The sequence below is a fragment of the Ptychodera flava genome, chromosome 13 (assembly GCF_041260155.1).
Source record: "Ptychodera flava strain L36383 chromosome 13, AS_Pfla_20210202, whole genome shotgun sequence".
NCBI lineage: Eukaryota > Metazoa > Hemichordata > Enteropneusta > Ptychoderidae > Ptychodera > Ptychodera flava.
In genome coordinates this window covers 19,784,500-19,807,155 of record NC_091940.1, presented here as the reverse complement: position 1 = coordinate 19,807,155, position 22,656 = coordinate 19,784,500, and the positions used below count along the sequence as shown (strand labels likewise).

Here is a 22,656-nt window from a genome sequence, read left to right as displayed (position 1 = left end):
CAAGTTTATTTCTGAAAATCCTCCCATCCCACCTGCAATACCTAATAGTTTATCCACAGCTATAGTCTCCACACAAACTTACGAAAAAGCAAATATCCTGGGCTAGCCTGTCATAAATTCTAAGTATAGGCTACCCAGTTTTTTGTCCTACATTTGTCCAATGCTTTGGTACAAATTGCCAAACATGCAAAACAGACAACACTTTTTACTATAAGACATTTATTTCAAAATACAATAAAGAACACGATGCAAAAATATTCACAAGTCAAGGTCAGATAAGAATTTATTATATTCATTCAGCTTGTGTGCAAAGACATTTTTGTAAAAAGATTGTTCATGTATTATCACACTTCACCCTCTAATAATAGGGGTGGGTGCACCCATTTATTGGGAGGGGGTGAAAGGGTTAAATTTGACTTTTTGACTTTTTGGCTTTGGTACATTTAGATTAGAACCAGGACTGGTCACTTTCTAAAATGTAGCTCTAAATGACAATTGCATTACTTCTATTGTGTATGTGACTAATGAAGTGAAATTGGCCAATATGATAGGCGTTCTGACAGAACTGCAATTTCTGTAAACCACTGCGGTGTGATAGTTTGGTCATTACCATATGCAAGCACCGCAGAGGCGTACGCTTCATGATGAAGTCAACAAGTTACTGTACAGTACCATCATAGGAACTCAAATGGTTCCACATGTGTTGATCTACGCCAGGCATACAGGATGTACAAGTAGGGTGAAACTACAAATGTGAATGACAGAATCCTTGTTTTTATGTTTATCAAAATACAATGTAAGAAAGGGTACTACTATGGCCAATTCTATGTGTGCCACAAGACGACACTAAGAATACAAAGGCTGATTCATAAAACTACCATTGGGGTTGTGATATCTGTATAACACACTTGTCTACTTTTGGTCTAAATTGTTTTTACTTTAAACATGTAATAATCAGCTGGGGGTACATCTACATAATTACTAGATAGACAAGCTATTCAAATTATATTTCCATCTCCGAAGTTGTATCAAGGTATAAAATGTCACAAACAAAGCTTTTTTTCAAATTTCACTTGCTGATATGAAAATTCTTATAAAAATAAATGGCAGTCGTGGCAGTCAATGTGATTCAAACACATGTACACACATGGCAGTGCTTACTGTAACTGTCACTGATTAAAAGTATATACAATTGGGTCAAACACACATGTACAGCCACAACCAACATGTGACTTATGTGTGTGTGTGTGTGTGTGTACATCCTCTACCTTCTTGACTCTCCATGACAACACAACATTGCCAGGTAGGTTTTTTCCTAATATTCTACAGACCTATCAAAGGCACTGTAATCTGCATGTTATCTTTTGATGCAAAAAATACATATTGTATTGTGTGAAATAATTATTACGAGAATTGGAGACCTTTAAATGGCAGTGAGCTAAATTAAGTAACTGGACTCACTAAAGGCAATATTTTTGACATTGAAAATGGGCAGTGGTATGTATGTAAGCAACAGAATTAAAGACACAAGTACTTCAAATCATCAACGGTGCCCCATTAGCTGTAGAACTAATACGTAGCTATAACAGCTACAAAATATGTACATAATTGCATTCATTCATCAGTGGACAGTCTTGAAACAGCTACCAATACATTGCAAACAACATACACTACATGTATATCTCAATCTACACTACAAAGTATATCTCATTCAATCTACACTAAAATGTATTATATCTCAAGCTACACTTGTGTTCAATATAATGAAGTCTGAATGGAAAGATAGAGTGTGCCTCAGGGACAGATATGTGTACTCTCAAATTCTTACAATACTTCTCTGGTCTAATGCTTTAGGGGGCTCATTTTGAAGCTCTTCAACCATCTTTAGTTTTGTGACAACAGATAATTTAATTTTTCCCTGTTGAGTTAACACAGCCTCACAGGGATGGCAGCCATTTTGAATTTCAAATATTGTTAACAGTTAGGTAACTTGTTTCTCTAATACCAAAATTTGCATGGTGACCCTGGACTTTTATTCTTGATTTGGTATGAGTATGGTTGAAAGATTCCTTAAGGAAGTTTAGCGAAATGTTTAAGTCTTTTACTTTTGAGGCACATACTACCTTAAGTTTCGATTAGAAAGTACATCAACTCACATACTCAGGTTGGTAGATATAGATACACAAATGGGTAAAAGGAATCTGGTTTCAAGGTGATAGGAAAGATTTGAGTGAAGAAAGTAACAGTACTTCTATAATATATTTTGTAAAGAAATACAGTAAAACCTGCCCTAACAAACACCTCTCTGATCTGCACACCTATCTATCACAGATGTATCTAAAGCAATCCTACCTGCCATATATGAAAGTGGCATCATCATTTCGTAACACTGTTTATACATCTTATTTTGATGTGAACACTCCATATTTGACCCTGAAATTATAGGTGGATCTTGTGAATTGGAGGGAAATGATGCAACTGCCAGAATTAAGCGCCTTACTACAATGTCCAATTTTTGAGTGAATTCATCCCTAGTGTGTGTTGAAGTGTATGAGTTTGGCGTGAGAGAGGCATTATTATATCCACACAGAGCAACAAGGCACATCCAAGTACACCACACATGCCTTAGACTCACAAACATAACATATTTTTATCAAATTTGCAAGATCGGCGCCTAAGTGCAGGGTTAAATATCGACTGTTAGAATTAAAGTAACATGTTTAAAAGATTTTCTAAAAGGACAATGCCACTTTAAGAACACCTCTCTGATTAAGGATACTTGCTATACCTGCAAGGTCCAATATAGTCAGGTTTCATTGCGTTTGTAAAATGTAATGATAAACAAATCATATGTATGAAAAGATTATTTACAAAATGCACAAAAAAAAATATTAAATTTTGGAATTGTAAAGTTTCATAAAATAAGCTTGAACATGCATTCAAATTCATCAGGCATGACACATTTCGAGCACAGACACATGGAAATAGAGAAACCCATTAACCTGGTAAAACATTGTCATGACAATAAGTCAGGTGTTACAATCGCTTGTTTCTCAATCTCTGACTTGTACGAAATTGTGGGGAGGCAGCGTCTGTGAGCGGTTTTGTACTTGGCATAACTTCCACAGGTTTGAAATGTTTGATGGGATTACTTTTGTGGACCATCTCTGCTCGGAGCTTGGCGATGGCGTCAGCCTCCATTTCTGTTTCCTCCTTCTGGCGCCTGACCTTCTCAGCTTCCAGTTCCTGCTCTTTGTGTTTCTTGTATTGTTCAAACTGCTCTCTCTGCTGGGATCTCTTGTCTGTGTTCAGCTGAAAATCTTCAATTTCTATTCAGAGAGAAAAAAATCAAGGTAGTGCTGTAAATTTTCATGTTTTGTACAACTTTCACTTTTGCTTTCAAGTTGACATTTCAAACTTGCAATTGAGGCATTTGTTGGGTTGCAAAATTTAAAATTGTTCCTGGCATGCCAAGGGATTGGTATATACCATGTTAAACCTCCTGTGACTGCTTCATCTTATCCAAGGCAGTATGGACATAAATTTTCTGCCCATGTTAACAAGTTTGCCATATATTACTGCTGCATAAGTTAAGGCAATTATGCATGGTAGTGCAATTGGACATGCCTAACATCTGTCTGTGAAAATATCATCATAAAATAAGCTCTGACAAAATAAAATATATGGCATGTTTTTAAAATGCAATGAATTCTCATAAATGTTTTTGAGAAGAGAGTTGACTCCGTCAGCTGCTTGTGAAATTGGCTGTCTCCTCTTTGGATTTCAATGATAAAGATCCGGTCCAAATATCTGTCCAACAAAGAACAATCCTGCATGGAGAAGTGCTTTGCAGATAGATCACATGCTTTGAAAGTTTCAAATATCACAGGGCTGTCCAAAGATACCCATCAGCTTGGCAGATTAACTGTCAGTACGGACTTTCTGAGACACAAGCAGTCAATGTTTTTCAGCACATTGAGTTTTCAATCTGTCATGGACAACAATCTTCATCAGAATGACAAAAAAGATATCAAATATTTATATTTGGCCACGAGATGTTGTGATCATCCAATTGTAAATATGGGGTATTTCAAGACCCCCATCACTGTTTATTTGTAGATTATGACGTCTATAAATGTTCATTGCTTATCGGATCTACAATCAGTTGATCACACAATATAGTGGTCAATTATAAATATTTCATTTCTTTTTTGTCATTCTGATGAAAATCATCATCCATGTCAAATTGAAAGCTTAATACACTGAAAAACATTGACTGCTTGTGTTGTAGAAACTCCATACTGACTATCAAAGGGCTGCTTGAAAAGATCTTTACACTGGGGTACAGCTGTATATTTTGTTTCATTACTAGTACTAAAAACCAGAAGGGCAAAGACATGAAAATCATGTGGTTGGACAAAGACCTACCTGTTAATGGTTTGTGTGTCTTTTCTGGCACAAATGGTTCAGAATAGAGTACCGTGGTGGGCTGTGCCTTAAATGCACTAGCCTTGGCGCGCTGATTTTTCAGTTCATCCTCAATCTGGAGGGAAGAAAATAAAATAACGGCAATGAATGGCTTGTGATGCAAAATTATACCCGTGGGTGACGGTAATCCACATGTAAAATATGAAGAAAATTAACATGCAATGATACATGACAATGAATCTTTAAAGATGAAAATTGTGTCAACATTTTGCACCATGGTCAAAACAGTACTATTGCACAGATATCATTTGTTAAAACAGTTCTTTAGCTTTTTTATTTTAGTGCTAATTGAGCCCTTCTTTTGTGTAGAAACTTATAATCTTTTCTTGTCCGAAAAATGCCTTGTCAATATGTAACACTATCATTTTCAGTATCAACCAGAAGAAGAAGATAAAGAACATCACTATTTGCAATATTCAAGTCATTAAGACTGCTGTTTTGGGGTGGTTGTTTGTTTGAGTTTTCCTTTCTGGACCGGGGGGCTTGTGTGTCTGGGGGAGCGGATAGGACGGCGGGAATGTACAAGCTAGGTTTCCAAACATCAAAATTTCCTGAGACATCTGGTAATCAATAACTCCTGTAAAATCCTGACATAAAAATGAGCAATTTTTACTGCACACATGTTACATTCTGTAGGGACAAGGTCATGGAACTCAAAATACTTTGCCACATTTGCCAGTAAATATTTCAAACTAGGTGCATTCAGAAAATGCTACTTTAAGTTGTTATGGTCAGAGAGAAGGTCAGGATTGATAAGGAAAGGTAAACATGTTTATAATTCTGAGAAAAACTTGCGGGGTCTACAAAGGACCCTGAGATATTCAAAGTAAAGGAAAGAAGACTAACCTTTTTTCTCCATTCATCAGCTGCCTTGGCTCCCTTTTCTTCCACAAGGAGATTGAACGGTCAGGTTTGGTAGGCTGTTTGGGTTTCTTCTCCGGTAAACCCTGGATAGATGGACTTGGCAGAGACTGGGCCTTGAACTGCCGTGCCTGAAATGAATCATTGAAAGAATGTATGGCTTCTTGAGTCGCCTGTGTTGAGAACATGGAGGTTTACAGGTAAAGGGAAACTAAGACACCGATGTTACACGACAGCGTAAATATTTGCAAGACATTGACTCATAAATTATTGCAAAGAAATTCCATCTGAAGACTGAAAATTTGCTTTTGAAATATAATTGACTCCAATTCAACTTTATCATTGATAGGTGAAGGTAGAATGCGCCTGGGGATAGATATTTGGATTCTTAGTTTTACAATACTTTTTGGTCTACCCATTGCGGGAACTCATTTTGAAGCCCTTGGAATAAGAATAATTTTCATATCAACATATGAATAGATTGCTCTAAAAACAGAGGGGTGGCCTACCGCTAAAAATCTCCCTATGGAGAGAACCCTGAATAAGTTAGCTAGAAGCAACTCTCAAAGGAGTACAAAGGACTCAATACAGTGATCAATATCAACAAGCCAGCCTATTTGCCAATTAGCCAAATGCGAAAGAAAGTTAACAATGGCTACAAAAATTTCTGTTTGGCTAATGTAGTGGCTATTAAATTCTTAGACCTCCTCAACAGAAAACTACAGCCAAACAATAAAATGTTGAAACAGTTTACCCTCCTTCTTACAAAGTTGCAATGTATTGAAACAGTTTAACATCCTTTCTACACAGTTCCAAATTCCCTGGTACGTAAAACAAACACTGTTGCTGTTCGATACTACAATACATCATGAACGTAATGTCTATGAATACACTGAGGCCTACTTTGCCTCTGTGAGTCCTTGGTCGTCCTTGAGTCTATCAAAAGTTTTACCTACTTTGCTGTATCAAAATTTGGCCTGCGACTACTCAGTTTGATAGTAAAAACCATAATTTCAAAGGAAACTTTCACAAACGGAGCCATAATACTAAGGAAAAGGAGTAAAACTGAGGTTTTCTGAAAGGTCAAGTCTGGGTCATCTTATCATGTGATGTCATGCATGAAGACCCCCTAATTACACAATTATGGTTCACAAGAAACCACCTAGGGTGGTCCAATAGGTGAAAGGTAATTTTGCTGCCTTCCAATTTGAATGGCATTCAGCTTGACTGACTCCCATTCGGCCTACTTTCAAACTGCTATAACTTATACAAGAAATTATGTGATTCTGAATGATTTTAATATTTTTGTAGATTCCACCAGTTTAATGATCTCGAAGTGAACATCACCAGACATTTCTTGATGATATCAAAATATCAAATGAAAATATATCTGGGCTAAAATGTTATCATAATCATTAAAACACTGAATGCCCTCAAACAGTGAGTAATTTAAATGAACATATATCGTTGTGTCTTGTTTTACAAGAGTTTTGTTTGGCCCAGCCCTTTTTGTCACAAGAAAAGTACTTATACTCAAGATGCTATTTCAGCCTGCTTGATCACAACTACGGTATGACGTACAAGTAAAACCGGGACCTTAAATACCACAATAATCGTATCTACACTGCCATTGTGCTATACCATAAATGCTGTCTTCTGCATGGAAAATTGTTTTACTTGTGTGGCTCAAACATTTAGGTTATGAAAGACTGCATAAATTTGCCACATGAGAAGCCTGTAACTTATGACAAGCTATCATACTGTGAATACTAACTGAATGTGGCAGAAATATTCAATCTGTACCTCTTGTAATATACACTTAACATTGCTACCATATTTTTAGAATTCAATTGCTACCTAATTTTATTTCTGGTGTTTAAAGTTTACCATCAAAAATGAAAAAGGATTTCTATCCCTGAAATGTCATAAAAACACAGATTATAAATGCAAAAACTAAACACATATTTCTTTAATGTAAAAACCATTATGAACTTCATACAAAACATCTTGATTTGTAAAATTAGGGACTCCTGAATGACGAGAAAGCTATTGCCACACTTGAGATCATAAACTGGCTAAAAGTTACTCAAAATGGCTAAAAGATTTTTGATTTGGCTAATGAGTTGGCTAATCATTTTGGTGACTCAGTGGGAGCCCTGCAAGCACTCGTGTGAGAAACAGTGAAAGGCTTAAACATTTGCTCAAACTTTCCTTAATGAAACTTTCAGTATTTCTCTTACCAAATCAAGAACAGAACTCGGGGGTCACTGTGCAAATTTTGGTACTAGGGAAACAAATTATCCAATAATTAATGATATTTAAAATTCAAAACTGCCACCATCACTCTATGTAGAAAAATATAATTTTCGATTTTCGAAAAAATAAGCTGGTGAAAAGTTCTCTTACACCAAGAGCTTTAAAACAAACCCCCACAAGTGGTATATAAGAAAAGAATTGTAAAAGTTTGAGAGTCTGAATACCTGTCCCCCAAGGTGCGTTCTACCTTAACATAAATTGAAATTGCAAAGGTTTACTTATTACCTTCTCTTCTTCATCAAATACTTGTTTTATTTTCTCTTCTTTCTTTGCCAGCCTGTCCTTATCTCTCTCTTCAAAGGAGAATGGCTGTATCTCTGTCGTCTTGTGACTCAGCTTTGGTGCAAACGGTATACCCGGCTGTGGGGCTGGTCTGGCAAATTTGGGTTTGACTTCTTCTTCCTATGTGTTCAAGGGGTAAAAATCACTGCATGAAATCTTGAGTCTGACAGTCACCAAAAACATGTCTAGAATTAAAACTTCTCAATCAAAGGGACTGAGCATACAGTCAGTGTTTTTTCTCAACTGTGCTATTGCACAAATTGCATGTTTTTAGCTTAAGTACTGGTAAGTCCCAAAAGTTACTCAAAAGGCAGAAACTGTTCAGAAAACAACAGATCCTAAACACAGACTGAAAACAGCAAGCAAAAGGGTCTGTATAGGTGATAGTGACCCAAGAATTGTAACCAGTGAATTTTTTGTTCTTTCTGGTGATATCAGTCCTTCTGAAAGTCAAAATATTGTCTGTCATTCTCCTTTGGTAACATTATATGTGATTTGGCAGTATAATGCCCAACAGATCAGCCGATAACATCTTGTGGTTTTGATCTCTGTGGACATCAGTGCAATTTAATGATCATGTTTTGATAGCAGTCTTAAGAGGAAACTTGAAAGATTGTATCAATGCTAGAGTTATACTGCCCCCCCCTAAAAAATTTATCGACCAGGGCACAACTTTCCCTTTTCCATGAAAATGAACTGTGAGTGTGACATTTTGAATTCTCCAAAGGTTATCTATCCAATGCTAGAACTTACCAATATGGAATCCTCTTCTTTCTGTAACCTCACTCTGTTTTTCAAGGCAAATGCTGGTGATTTAGGTTGTGTGATGGGCAGCAGTTTCTTCTCACCAAGACCCTGAGAAACATAATGGTGTGTTAATGTTATCAATACCCACAGAAAAATATGACGACATGTTACAATGGCTATATAAATTTATGTGAGATGGAAAGAGTTCTTAGTGGGTTGCAATAAATATAGATTGATTTTCTTCATCACTCAGCTATACTCAGTAAAATCTGATTGTGTTGTTTCCTTTTCCCCTCTTTCAACTCTTTTCATATTATCAGTATGTAGTTAGTGACATCCTATAAAGTCACACCCTTGCTCATATGAGATCTCGTTGATCTTACACTGTTATTGAGTTAACTGTAATATGATGCAGAATCTGGGTACGTCACAGATAGTATCATCAAAGTGCATTATACCAATACTATGTAACACAACAATATGGCATTATCAATATTCATAATCACTACGACTTTGCTGGGAAATACAATTAATTGCAGCCATTGTAAGTGGATGTACTAAAATGAAAGTTCAATTTACAATCAAGGAAATTATTTTGTGTATGTCACCATTTCAGACCGTTATGCCCTTTTCACAGCCATCTGGCCAATCTTGAGAAAAGTGCTGTCCACTTTCAGAGATTTCAGCTGAAAACCGGAACTCTTTTAACATTAGATGCTTTTTTGTCTGGTATGTATAAATCGGACTTACCAAAGGTTTTTCTAGTATTTGAGTGGGAACAGGTTTTGCATGGAATTCATACTTCTCTTCCTTCTTCTGCTTGCTGGCTTCTCTGATCTGAGTTCTATGGTCTGTTTCAAGGTCAAAACCAACAGCTTCTGTGCACGGCTTCTTGGCAACCTTCTTGAGCCCGGTGGCCTTGTCTGAAAAAACCTTGGGGTTGATGGGGTTTGCCTTGAACTTGTAGCTGGGAAAGAGAAATGCAAAGTTACATCATTCAAGTCAACCTAGCACAAGATACTCATTGCAGTAAATTTACATGTGGGAAAGAAACAGCAAACAATGAAACTCAATCAAGTGTAGTGTAATTCTTCCCAAGGAGAACGACAAAGTAAAGAAACTATTTCAACTCATTTACATGATTACTCAAAAGGTAGATTGACTAGTATGATTGATGAGAAAATGAGTCAGAATTGTGAGGAAGAATTTCAGAGAAAGATTGACACGTTTATGACAGACAATTACTTGTGTTTTTGAAAAGTTGGAGAGTACAGATATATAATTATGGAACTATGGTATACTGATATCACTGACACCCAGTATTGTGACCGCAATCAATATACTGATGGAAACCATGGAAGAGTGACACGATACTCGAGTTACATCATAACATGTACTACACACCAAGCATAAGTGCGCTTCGGCTGTGGATGCACGCTTAAATTTTTACAATACTTGGCTGGGACACTGCTTATGTGGATTCATTTTGAGGCTTGAAGTTTTCATTGTCTTGCTAAAAAATCAAAAATTTGATTTTCCAATTTTCCTTATAAAACCAACACAGAGATGGTACTCATTTTGAAGTTCAAATATGAGTAAATTTCAGGCACTTTGTTTCTCTAGCACCAAATCTCTGAAAAAAGTTTAAAACTTACAGTTTGGTGATACAGCAACAACTGACTAAAAACCCTGATTATCATTTTTGCGTTCAACCTACTTTTTCATTTCCTGGACTTCCATCTCTTCTCTTTCAGCCGCACTGATTGCGGTAACAGCTCTCTTCCTGTTTCTTGTCTCAAACGACGGTGTCTTGGCGATGGTTAGTTTCTGCGTGGCTTTGCCACTCTTCTGTGGCGTATTCCCTGAAACATAAATGAAAGTGTGATCAAACCTTTCGTTTTTATCTCATGATGCAGAAAAAAGCAACAGGCAACATGATTTAAAGATCTCAATTCATCTTCTGGTTGACCGGTCAACTGACTCTGATAAAAGTTGTACACTGCATTAGGTTAATTCTTTCTGCATGTAGGGTCATTGCAGCAAAACGTTGCTGTACTTAAGTTTTCTTTTTGTTCTTGAAACAAATCTTGAACTGAAATAATGTATATTCACAATAGGATAAGTGTGTAATATAACTGTTGTACACATAGATTTGTACACTTGTATGAGCAGCTGCTATTATCACATCACTCTGTAATTATGTAGACAAGAACATGACACTCTGACCAAAGATTTGAAATTTACAGCAGTGGAAAATAACTCACCTCTACTTCTTGGCTTCAGGCGGAATCTGTCTGGCGTTCTGCTCTGAAACTCGTTGATTAAAACAGCCATTGATTTGTACGCCGGTTCCTCCTGTGTTTCGTCGTGCTTTCGCTTCTTGCGTGAATCAGTGAAATTGAATGGCTTGGCAACAGTTGGTCCTTTCTTAGGATCATGCTACAAAGTGAACAATTGAACCACAGGAACTATTAGTATAACACATTTAGGGTTATGGTTTGCCCCAGATGATGAGCCCTTTTATATAAAACCCTTACAATTCCATAATTTTAATAGTAATGTGCATTTAAAATGTACAGGAAATGTGTTGTTGAATATCATCAGTATAAGTAGTAAGTATTGCACAAGGTGAAAGACAAGAATAAAGAAAACTTTAAATTTCAGCACTTTGGTACTAGAATAGGGTAGAATGCATTTTGGGGAGAGATATTCAGACTCAAAATTTTACAAAATTCAGTTTTCTGTTGATACTTTTCTGATCAGCAACTTGTGCAGGCTCATTTTAAAACTCTCGGAACAAGAAAAATTGTCACCGTCTTAGAGTTTCGAAAATAGAAAATTTTATTTTTCCCTATCGAGTTAACACAGGGATGGGTGCCATTTTGAATTCTAAACATTGGTCAATGTTAGATAACTTGTTCCTCTAGTACCAAACTTTGCAAGGCGACCCCTGATTTCAATTCTTGATTTGGTAAGACAGTGGTTGGAAATTTATTGAAAAAGTTTGAGCAATAGTTCAAGTCTTTCTCTAGAGAAGCATTGAGATTGATCAAGCACACTTCTGGACATATTCCCATTTTAATTCATTTCATTTAAGATCTGTTTGAAATTTTATGCCTTCAAAATAAGTTCTGTGTCTCATTTTGGTACAAAATATACATGTTCTCTGTTTTTTGTACAGTGTCTTGCTGTTGGTACTTGTAGTATTAGTTTGAAAAAGACAGAAAGCTTTAGTAGTAAGTGTTACACACATTATTAAAAAGAAAGGCATAGTCTAGCAGAGGTGAACAAATCAAGAAACTGATGATCCATAGACCAATATCAAAATACATCCACTGGTTCTGCAATTTCAGTGTCACTATTTTTTTCTCATACCGGTAATCCACTAGTCCATCGGACCACCAAAAGCAAAAAAATGAGATTATGTATGTGTAAAAAATTGGTGGTCCTAGACGTTGGATGATTGGATTTGCTCACCCCTTACTTGGTCATGGAACTACAGTAAAATCTGTCTAAACTGAACCATTCAGGGATTGAGCAATTTGTTTGGTTTGGAGAGGTGTTCAGTTTATAGAGGTCCTTTTAACATAGAATTCTCTTGGAATGGGAGTGGGAAAAGGGATCAGTTCAGACAGGTTTCCAGTTTAGACAGGGTTCAGTATAGACAGGTTTGACTGTAGTAGGACATTAAAAAGATGAAGTTTTGAGAACAATAAGATAACCCCATTGAACTTTAACCATTATCAACCATGGACAACCTGTTGATAAATCATTCAACTTACACTTACAGGAGATGGCGGGTGATGCCGCAGGGTCTCTACAAAATTTTTGGCTTTGACGTCATTCCGTGTTTCCATTGCATGGCTTTTGATTCTGTCGTCCGTAGCGAAATGAAACCCTGCAGGACGGGTGACGTGGCTCACTGGTCGGACAGGATGATGACCAGCATTGCTTTGTGACTTCTTCAGGGACTCTTCAGCCAGCTTCCGCTTCTCAGCTAGGTTGTGTCGGAACTCTGCTATCTTCTCAAGTTCTAGTTCCTCTGATGATTTCACTGACTGTGCACCTGGTTTGCTAAAATTGCGTCTGCAAGTATGTGTACGAAGCAAAAATATACAAGTTGAAGAGAAGGCTTACGAGACACCCCTTTTGCCAAACCTAGAAAGATTTCTCATTGGCATTTCTTTACATTGCTGTAACAAATGGTAACAATTACTTTGAAAGACATATTGACAGGTTATATCACAGAATAAGTGTGTTTATACATCATTCCTTGATCAATTATTGATTACACCAAATATGAATTCAGATAGCAAGAATTCTGTATTTTGACAAGACAGAACAAAACCATTTTTAAACTCACTGTATCAAAATGTTTTTTGACACTCAGAGAATCCATTACATTTGCAAATATGCAGCATTTCTGGATATCGAATGGATTTCATCAGTTGTTCAGATGCCCAATGTCCAGAAATCCATCGTAACTGACAGAAAACTTTCAAAGAATCATGTGTAACACATTTACAGGAAGTGAAAGACTTTGTGAAAAAAACACTTCCTTGGTTGATTAAAATGGTTGATGGTAATATAGAGGAAACCACTCAATATGATTTACTACCTACGTGTTGAGGAAGAAACCATTTTACTCACTTTAAAGTTGTAGGGGTGGAAGGCATTGTAAGTTTCGGTTTCTTCTGTTCCGAGGCCAGTGACTTGTTCTCATTTCCTGTCTTGGGTTTCTTTGAGAGAGGGCCATCCAGTGACCTGGTTGCACGCGGATGCGTTGGTTTATTTGCATTGCTTTTCACAACAGGTGAGCGCCTAGTGTTACGAATGCCTTGCACTATCTGGGTGGTTACTGCTACCTTCTTTTCTGAATTGTCAATGTGCTGCTGTCTTGCTTTCCTCCTGAATGCAAGATTTCCAAAAAAAAAAAGAACTAAGTAACAAAGTTAGGAAATAAATAAATAGTAATTGACAAAATTGTAACATCAGCTTTCATGAACAAGAAGGCATTTTTCAATTATTTATTATATGTTAAGTAATGTCATCATATCGCCAAATTTGGTTTTTAGTCAATTTTATTTATTGCTCGATTTCTTAACCCAGTATTTTGAGAAATTTTTACCATAGCAAATTAAACTGTTTAACTATTTTGCATGCTACAAAAACCTGATGTAATCGAAATAAAAGTGATACACAACCAACAGCACTATCGGCAGAAAGCTGGCTAATATCATTCCGGAATAGGAACATTTTTATTTGCTACATCACACACAGTGGAATTTGATTTGAGAAATTTGTGACAATGGTTCACAATCATAATGCTCTTTCAGATCATGTGAGTATCAGAGATTGCTTCAAACTGCTGCATGGTAGATAAAGGGAGATTGCTTCAAACTGTTCCATGGTAGATAAAGGGAGATTGCTTCAAACTGTTGCATGGTAGATAAACTACAGTACTAACCTCAGAACCTTCTTTTTTCCTGTGTCAACAGTTGTGTTGGAATTTTTGGTCTTACTTCTCCAGGCTTCAAGAGATGTGGCTATGTTCTTTGGTACTCTTTCCTCTGTATTTTTTTCTTTTTTTTTTTTTTTTTTGGGGGGGGGGGGGAATAACCAGGGTGCATTTAAAATCAGTGACACATGTGGTGAAACTTTGTGATATTGGATTCAGAGTTTAAAATGCAATGTTGCTGATGAACTAATTAACAGTGTATGACATGTTTTATTCCAACAGTACCAGTATTCCCTGCTTTTCTAGGCTAGTTTCTGTTTTATATCAAAACTCCCCAGTCTTGGAGAAAATATTGATGTTTTATGACGTACACAAACCACTGAAGCAAATGAGAAGCTCAAGATAAGTGTGATATACATCAGATAGAATTTTGATTTTCAACTGGAAAAAAAAAAAGGTTTACTTATTGGTAACATTTATGACCTCATCTCAGACACTTGAATTAAATTACATCAACTCCACTCAAAGGTGGATTTCTGACGTGATTAAATTATAATCATGGGTCACATGTCAAAATATACATCTTCAACCAGAATTTTTTTTAGAATAAGTCCTTACACCGGTCTCTGTTGCACATACCTTGTGTGATTTCTTTTTCTTCATTTACTGGTTTATCTTCTTCATCCTCCTTCTTTGCTTTGTGAGTCTCTGAGTCTGTGACAATTTCTTTGCAAGAGGTTTGACCTGATTTTTGACCTGTCATCAAACAGATTTGTGACTAAATTTCTTTCCTTTTGAAGTTCAAAGTCGCATGCTTGTAAACTATATTCTTGTTTGATACCCTATGTTTATAGCACATTTTACAAGGAGTTCATAAGTTATGTTATGAAATTCCCCTCTCTGGGCAATCATTCCACAGAACAAAAGAAATGGTCAGTGTTCCTAAACTATTTATTTATGTTCTCAAATATTAGTAAAACACTGAACATAAAATTCTGAAAGAGCAAATCCAAAACACAAATAAGGGCAAGAGCGAATGAAAATCATAAATATTTAAATTCTAAAAGTGCCAACAAACAGATTTTGTGTGATAATGTGTAGTCTGAAATCAGGAAAAAGAAGGAAACTTGTACGTTCCACAAATAATAAATTGCTGGAGTGTGATTGATTTAATTTGTAGTGACCTCAAGTTCACCAGTCTTGGAAAAACATGAGTGGTTCTGGACTGAGACAAACCCCAAAAGAAGCAAATGAGAAGCCATGCAGATATCAGAAAGCCTGTGACTGACATCTCATAGAAGTTTGACTCTCAACTGGAATAAAACTAGGCGTGTACTACTGCCCAATGGTAACATCATTGTGTGACCTCATCTCAGACACTTGAATTATGTATCGTCAATTTCCACTTGAGAGTGGATTTCTGACGTAATAAAGTAATAATCACAGGTCTCATCTCAAATGTTATATCCTTCAACCAGAGTTTTTCAGAATAAGTAGTGCTTATACCAGTGAGTATTGCTCGTACCTTGTGTGGTTTCTTTCTCTTCACTCACTTGCTCATCTTCATCGTCTGCTTTCTTTTCAGTGTGAGTCTCAGAGTCTGTGACATTGTCTTCACAGGAGGATTGACCCGATCTTTCATCTGTCACCAAGTATATAAGTTATGTTATGAGTTAATTCTCTTTTGGATACTGATGCACTGAACATCCTAGGGAACAAAGAAACTGTACCCGTATATTGGATCCAAAACTGTTTTCCTCCTACCCAGTACACATACCAAAGTCTTTGCAAATATTAAGGATGATAAATACCAAATCGTTCATTTTTCTGTCAAATTTTCAAAATTCTCTGAGAATACGCCTTGAAGTAGGACCCAGAATTGAGATGTGTCGCCAGTTCAAGACAAGGAATGGTTTCCGTGTAATTAACGATTTTTAAAAATCAAAACAAATGCACGTGGCTATCCCGGTTAAATCGGGGAGCTTTTGTAAACATTGTGGACACATTTGCATAGCTATTTCCATAATCCATCTTGAGTGACACAACGTTGCGTTGCACTAGCTAATTTACATAATGACGTGCTGTGACTTCTCCAAACACCAGGATTACTTCCGCCTGTGAACAATAAACCGTAATTAAATGTTTGTCGAAGCCTAGTCCAATAAACAAGTATTCGTACAGTTCCAGACATAGTCTACACCAGAGAGCAAGTCATTTTTCTTGGTGTGGTCAAGACATCGTGTCAACGACGATTTCTTAGCAGTGCGACGTTTTATCACTCTTTGCTTAGGGTTGGTCGGAGCCTGCACGCGCCGCTTTACGTTGGTTGACGTCTTTTTTGCAATGTTAGATAAACAATTACACAGTGTTCATTCTAGGATTTAAAAACAACGGGCCACTGTTAGCCCCAACTCCTGTCCCAAGGGGGCCATTTTAGAAAATCGGGGGCCATCATCACACATGTAAAAACCTTGAATTTTCTGTAGAAAATACAATAGTCTATCAAGTCAAGAAAAGGAGAATACTGGAGATCGGGCCCCCCTAACCAACCAAGCCTACTGCAAAGTTTTTCCTTGTACGTACGCAACAGGCCCAATAATGGCAACAGCAAACCCGTTGGTTTGATTCAATTGTTTACGTGACTTATGTGATGATGTCGGACTTGAACTACTGTACAAATTGCTAAGGACTGTGATTTTGACTGTGGAAACGATCATGATCAAAGCTTAGCGCACCGGTAGGATTTCTCCGAGAGTGGCCCTCGATTTGCACGCATCGACAATTAGGCTACTCATACACTGATATAGCACGAGACTGTAACCGTACGACCTAAATAAAGTGATCGATACATCAACTTTTAACATAACTCGTATGTATTATCAAATTTACGATCATTGGTTCTGGCCAATGGGTTTTACACAGCCGTGTTGTTCTATGCAAAGACCTGGCTACTCTGGAAAACGAGATGTGTCCGACCTAAAATGTGTTGCTCTTCAAAACGATCATGGATATTTTCCTTGCAGTGTTCAACGTTCGTTTGTATGGACGGTAGACGTTGCAAACGCTTCAATTTAAGGGACTGCCCGATCATCCTGGGTTCATCAACTATACCGGCGTTAAGAATCCGAGTGTCGACTAGCTTTCCACCTTTACGCAGCGGCCAGTGCCGTTGTTTTATATTCATCGGCCATGCCACATGCGTACGGCTCCAAAACACCATTGCCCCTACATCAGTCCTTTCTACCCAGCTTCCACCATATATACTGTAGTGGGTATTTAATTGCAAAGGTTGATAGGTAACTAAATCGTTTTACATGTCACACTATGACTGAGGTAATGACCTTCGGGGAGCTACGCGAATGTATGAACTACATGAACTCTGCGTGATCGACCCATTCATATAATGTTGCGCCCTTAGTGGCGCGTCAAACGTAGAAATGAGGGCCATTCGATATTTTATTGGGCAATGGCGCGTCCTAGAATTAACTTTGCAATTAGTGCGATAGTACGCTATCAAGTCTACGGTTCTGCAATGTCTATATAGCGTGTGAGGGGAGTGTTATCTGGGGAACGCAAACAAGCTTATCTGCATATGAATTTAGGACACGCCCGCTATCAGTAATGACTGCTGACGTCATTGTTTTTCCCACTGAAGCCATTCGCTGTGGCGATGTGTCGACACGCAGGGTTCCAAAAATTGGTAGTTTTCCGCGATTTATTTTATTTTCCTGGGACTTTTTCTCTGAACAACTGTCATTCCCGCCGACATCATCACTTGGTAACAAATTATGCCCGTGTTGAGGCTCGTGCACGTCTAATTATCAAATGCCGTAGAGTAGAAGTATCAAAACATGTTTTTTGCGTTTTTCTCGAATTCAATGTGTGAATGAAGTACCCTTCTTTGGCACCTCGTCAATTCGCGCTCACAAACACTAGCTGCTTGAAATTCACACCGTCCTTTGGAAACATAATGAACTCAAAATTCGTGTCTGGGATTTCCTTTATATGCCTTTGTTATTTTTTAATGCGCTCTTAAAGGTGTTTGACGAAGGTGCTTTTCAAGGAATTTTAATTATCACGCCATATAATTTGAATGGAGCCTCCGAGAAAAAATCGCAGACACGGTTTTGAAGGATATTGTCAAGGCTTGTCAATGAAGAAATTCCAACTGGAAATCTTGCAGCGTGTTCGCATAAGGCCGGAAAAACCGGTTTTCGGAAGGTTCAGCAAAACGCTTGTCACGTGACTCTTATGCAAATAATGACCGTGCACTGTGCTTGGTCGGATAGCTCTATATCAGGGCTTTCAGAAAATGTATACTTTATTGGGGTTTGGGACGTGTTCAATTGAGAAAAAAATAAAAATCTGAAAGTGTCTAAAAGGTATTTATCATCCTTAAATCACTGTAGATGCAAACATTCACTGGAGTAAGTTCTGTATTAGCAAATCCTGAACACCAACCCCTCTTCAAGACGATATTTTATGTATATGACCATTGAGGAAGCACACATATCTGAGCTACCTCCATGGTATGACCTTCAGTACAATGAAAGAGGTCGAGGCTGAAAAACGTTTGTGCTTGATTGATTGATTCATTGACAATATTGAATTTGTAAAGACCACAAAACATACCTTTCACAATATTGTAAGATTCTCTTCTTAGAGTTTGTCTTTTGGCAGTATCTTTTGCAGTGTTATTTGTCATGGAAGAGATATCAAGATTGTTCATGTTCCCTACTTCACTACCAGCGGGTACTGAAAATCTAACAGGAACTCCATTCTCATGGTCGAAGTCTGTGTATTAAAATGGAAAATATACATGTCAAAGACAGGTCAACTGATGAGAATGCTCTGGTTGTAGGCCTGTCATATCTAGCTTTAGAATGTAAATACCATGTTTACAGTACACAATAACAAATTAGAGGGACTGTGTACAAATTGAAATTGAACAATTGAAGACCCCCTGACAAAGTTAATACTGTAAACATAATTTTTAGAGACTAAAATTGCTATGACGGACCTAGTAAAGAGGGTGGAAATACATGGAAATACATACGAGTACGATTTTATGCTCAGGTGATACTGTCGGTTTCTAGACGTTTCAGCCCAAGACGTTTCGGCCTCCCGATTACAGGCCCCAAGTCGTTTCGGCACCGCGACCCAAGACATTTCGGCACTGCTCAGGGCTATCTGAGAGAACTAGTGCTGGAGCGTAATGTTGCAAATAAAAGCACTAAAAAAGTAAGTGTCAAATAACATACATGTACATCATGCTTCACTTCGTGTGAACATAGTAAGAGACCGTAAGAAAAAAACTTCATATTGTTTTTAAATCTGTGACACAAGTTTATCGATAGCAATAGCCGCCGACACGGCAAATGTTTGAAAGCCGTGCCAAAACAGCACGGCAAATGTCGCACAAATGCACAGAAAAGTACTGGTCAGAACGCAAAGGTCACGCTTACGAATATGACTGGTCAGTCAATTACTAAATAGTTTGAAAACAAATCAAAACAGGGATGCCGAAACGTCTTGGGTTGCGGTGCCGAAATGACTTTGGGACGGAAATTGCGAGGCCGAAACCACTTGGTGCTGAAACGACCAGTTACCATACTGTCTGGCAGGTGTAGGGTTAATCTATCCATAGAGGCTTTTTACCCCCATGATCTATCTTTCCATGTGTGACTACCCCCTTGTTCAGCTTGTCCCCTCTTTGCTGCAGTATAGTAGCTCAAGGGTTTGCCTGGGGTTGTTGGGACGGCAAAACCCAACCCACAATCCCCGCGCAAAACATCGAGCTACTGTACCCATGGCATGGAGTTACCTCTATGCTGTACTGCAGCAAGCTCTTGCTATGCATTTGCTCAGTGTTAGAATTCGTATTCAATCCCTTCTAAAAAAAAGAAGAAAATTATTCATACTAAATGTTGAAGTTTAAGCTGTTGAGTCTCCTTCACAACTTCCTAATAAAAGTCGCTTGTGCGTAGGTAAACGGCGAAAAATGTTGAAGTTTAAGCTGTTGAGTCTCCTTCACAACTTCCTAATAAAAGTCGCTTGTGCGTAGGTAAACGGCGAACCTAAGGCGAGAACCATATTTCTGGGGGGGGGATATGGAGGATTTTGAGAAAAAAAAATTTGTCACCAGGTGAGAGAGAAGAAAAAAAAAATTGATCCTGTCATGGCCTGAGAAAAAAAAAATTGTCATAACAGACAGAAGAGAAAAAAAAAATTGTCACAATGCACCAGAAATAAGCAAAATTTGGAGACTTATTCTCATGTATTCTTTGCCGGCGCGCCGCCATAGGCGGCGCAAATGTTTTTACCACAAGCAATTCTTATGTTTCTTTCCCCAGCACTTATGATATAAACATGCACTACATAGGTCTACTTTACACCTCAGTACACTCAATGTTTTCCTTCCCTTTTCTGACCCAAGAAATCATATTGCAGGATTTCTGTTGCAATATCTCAATGGCATAAGCACTATCTAAAGGGGACTATTTGACTTCTGTAAATTGTGAAAATTTAAAACACAAGACAGGAGTCAATAAACTAGTATTAAAACCAATATATTATTTTCTTGATATAAATTTGTTAGAAAGATGTACCTTGACAATGAAAAATTGAGGAACAACAAATATAATGAAATACAATGTGTGAGCCTTGTTTTTCTGACCACAAACACCGGATCGCAAACATACCATATTCAGGCTTTTCATTAGAAGCTGGCAGCTGGAGAAATGACACAAGAAGGTCACAGATTTTACGTTCCTGTATATTCATTTGTCTTCAGTCTCTGGCAAACAGAACTGTTTTTCACAAATTGTATTGTCATTGTTTGGTTGTTGAATATTGTGACTCAAAAACTGATCATGCAAAAAAATGTAAAAAATATCAGTGTTCAATGTCATTTTCAAACAGTTTTACCGAGTGCAAAATAAACTGAAACTCCTCTCAGATTGCACCATTAAACACATCAATTTCTCAAAATTTCCAATACGAGAGGGGGAACCCCCCTCTCGTGTGTGCTCTCCCCTTAGGGTATTCTAACAGTTTCACTTAGTAAACAAATTAAAAAAACTCTCAGATTGCACCAGACTGCACCATTGCACACATCAATATCTTAAACATTTCCATGCAAGATAGGGGAAAGCCCCTGTGACACTTTCCCCCTAAGCCTCTCTCATGTTCTCCCCTGTACTTTCAAATTCTGCCCGGTCAGATATCCTAGTGAAAACACTGTCATAATATCCATCCAAATTAAACAATATACTATATGATTAGATACTGCGTGATCTTTTATATCTTTATTTTATTGTGACTTTGAATTTCATTTTGATGTGTTCACCTTTGTTGAACCATCATGAGATAACTGATGATAGTCTAGCAGGGTACATCAGGATTTGATAGGTCTTTACTGTTGCTGTATTTTGTGAATTTTACAATTACATGTATTGGTATTTAACTTTTCTAAGTGGGGGATGGTCAAAATTTCAGAGTTAGAGAGGGAGGTTACTCAAATTCATCATGGTTGGCGAAGGGCGGGGGGTCGCTTGAAATTTCTGAGTTTCAGGCCGTAAATAATGACGGGTCCCTTATATACAACGCATTACAAACTTGATGACCAATAAAAAAAAAATTTGCACTGCTACTCCATTTGGAAAAAAAAAAATTGATGCAGGTCTGACAGTAGAAAAAAAAAATTGCTGTCACTCTGACAGGAAAAAAAAATTTGCTCCCATACCCTCTTCCTCCATACCCCCCCCCCAGAAATCAAATGGTTCTCCCCTAACCACAATCGACTGTTCATAATCATAATGCTCAGGTCAATGAATTCATTTCAAATCCAAGGGCATTTTACAACGATCTTCCGTGAAGGAGGGGGCCGCTACAAATGTAATTAACTTATTTTCTTTCCATTCTGTTGATATCTTTATGCCATTATCGTTTAATAATAACATGTAATACGTCACATTGTTGTGTAATTTTGCCAATTTTTGGACGCTGCCCCTCGGCCGCGTTGGGGAGAAACGGACCAATGACGTTCCGTATTCATTATGTGTTGCGACTACACGAGACAATAACATATCTACTTGGATTATAATCTAACGATTATTCACTACCTGAATATATGTGCGAGGTCGATTATGTTGTGCAGAAACTTCTACATTTACACAAGCCCTACAAACATTCATTGACACGACGTGCTCGTGCAAGAGAGGAGAGAAGGAATACTTCATCTGTAAACTTACCGAAATACTTATCAGCCGTGGCGTCGTCGGCAACAGGCTCCGAAAAATCTATGAACTGGGGAGCATTGTACTCCCAAACACCCTCATCCGTACTAGTCATGGTCGACACAACGATAACCTTGATTCAAAAGAAAATACAAAATCGTTTAGATATTATTTCGGCGATAAATCGTACGTTACACTATTTTGCTGGTTGTCCGAGGGCTGACCGTTCTGTTCAATTTTGGCTCTTTACCACTGTTAACCAATCAG

General features: G+C 37.6%; 1 protein-coding gene across 1 annotated transcript; it reads right to left on the bottom strand.

Moving 5' to 3' along the window:
• Positions 1-202: 202 nt before the first annotated feature.
• LOC139147749 (targeting protein for Xklp2 homolog) lies at positions 203-22,656 on the bottom strand. Its single transcript, XM_070718945.1, is given in 16 exon segments — positions 203-3,329; positions 4,429-4,543; positions 5,335-5,388; positions 5,391-5,480; positions 7,891-8,067; positions 8,701-8,802; positions 9,445-9,661; positions 10,412-10,556; positions 10,959-11,133; positions 12,477-12,780; positions 13,345-13,602; positions 14,162-14,276; positions 14,792-14,908; positions 15,678-15,794; positions 18,785-18,946; positions 22,405-22,656. Coding segments are annotated over 16 exon segments (2,541 nt in total). The 5' UTR covers positions 22,505-22,656; the 3' UTR covers positions 203-3,036.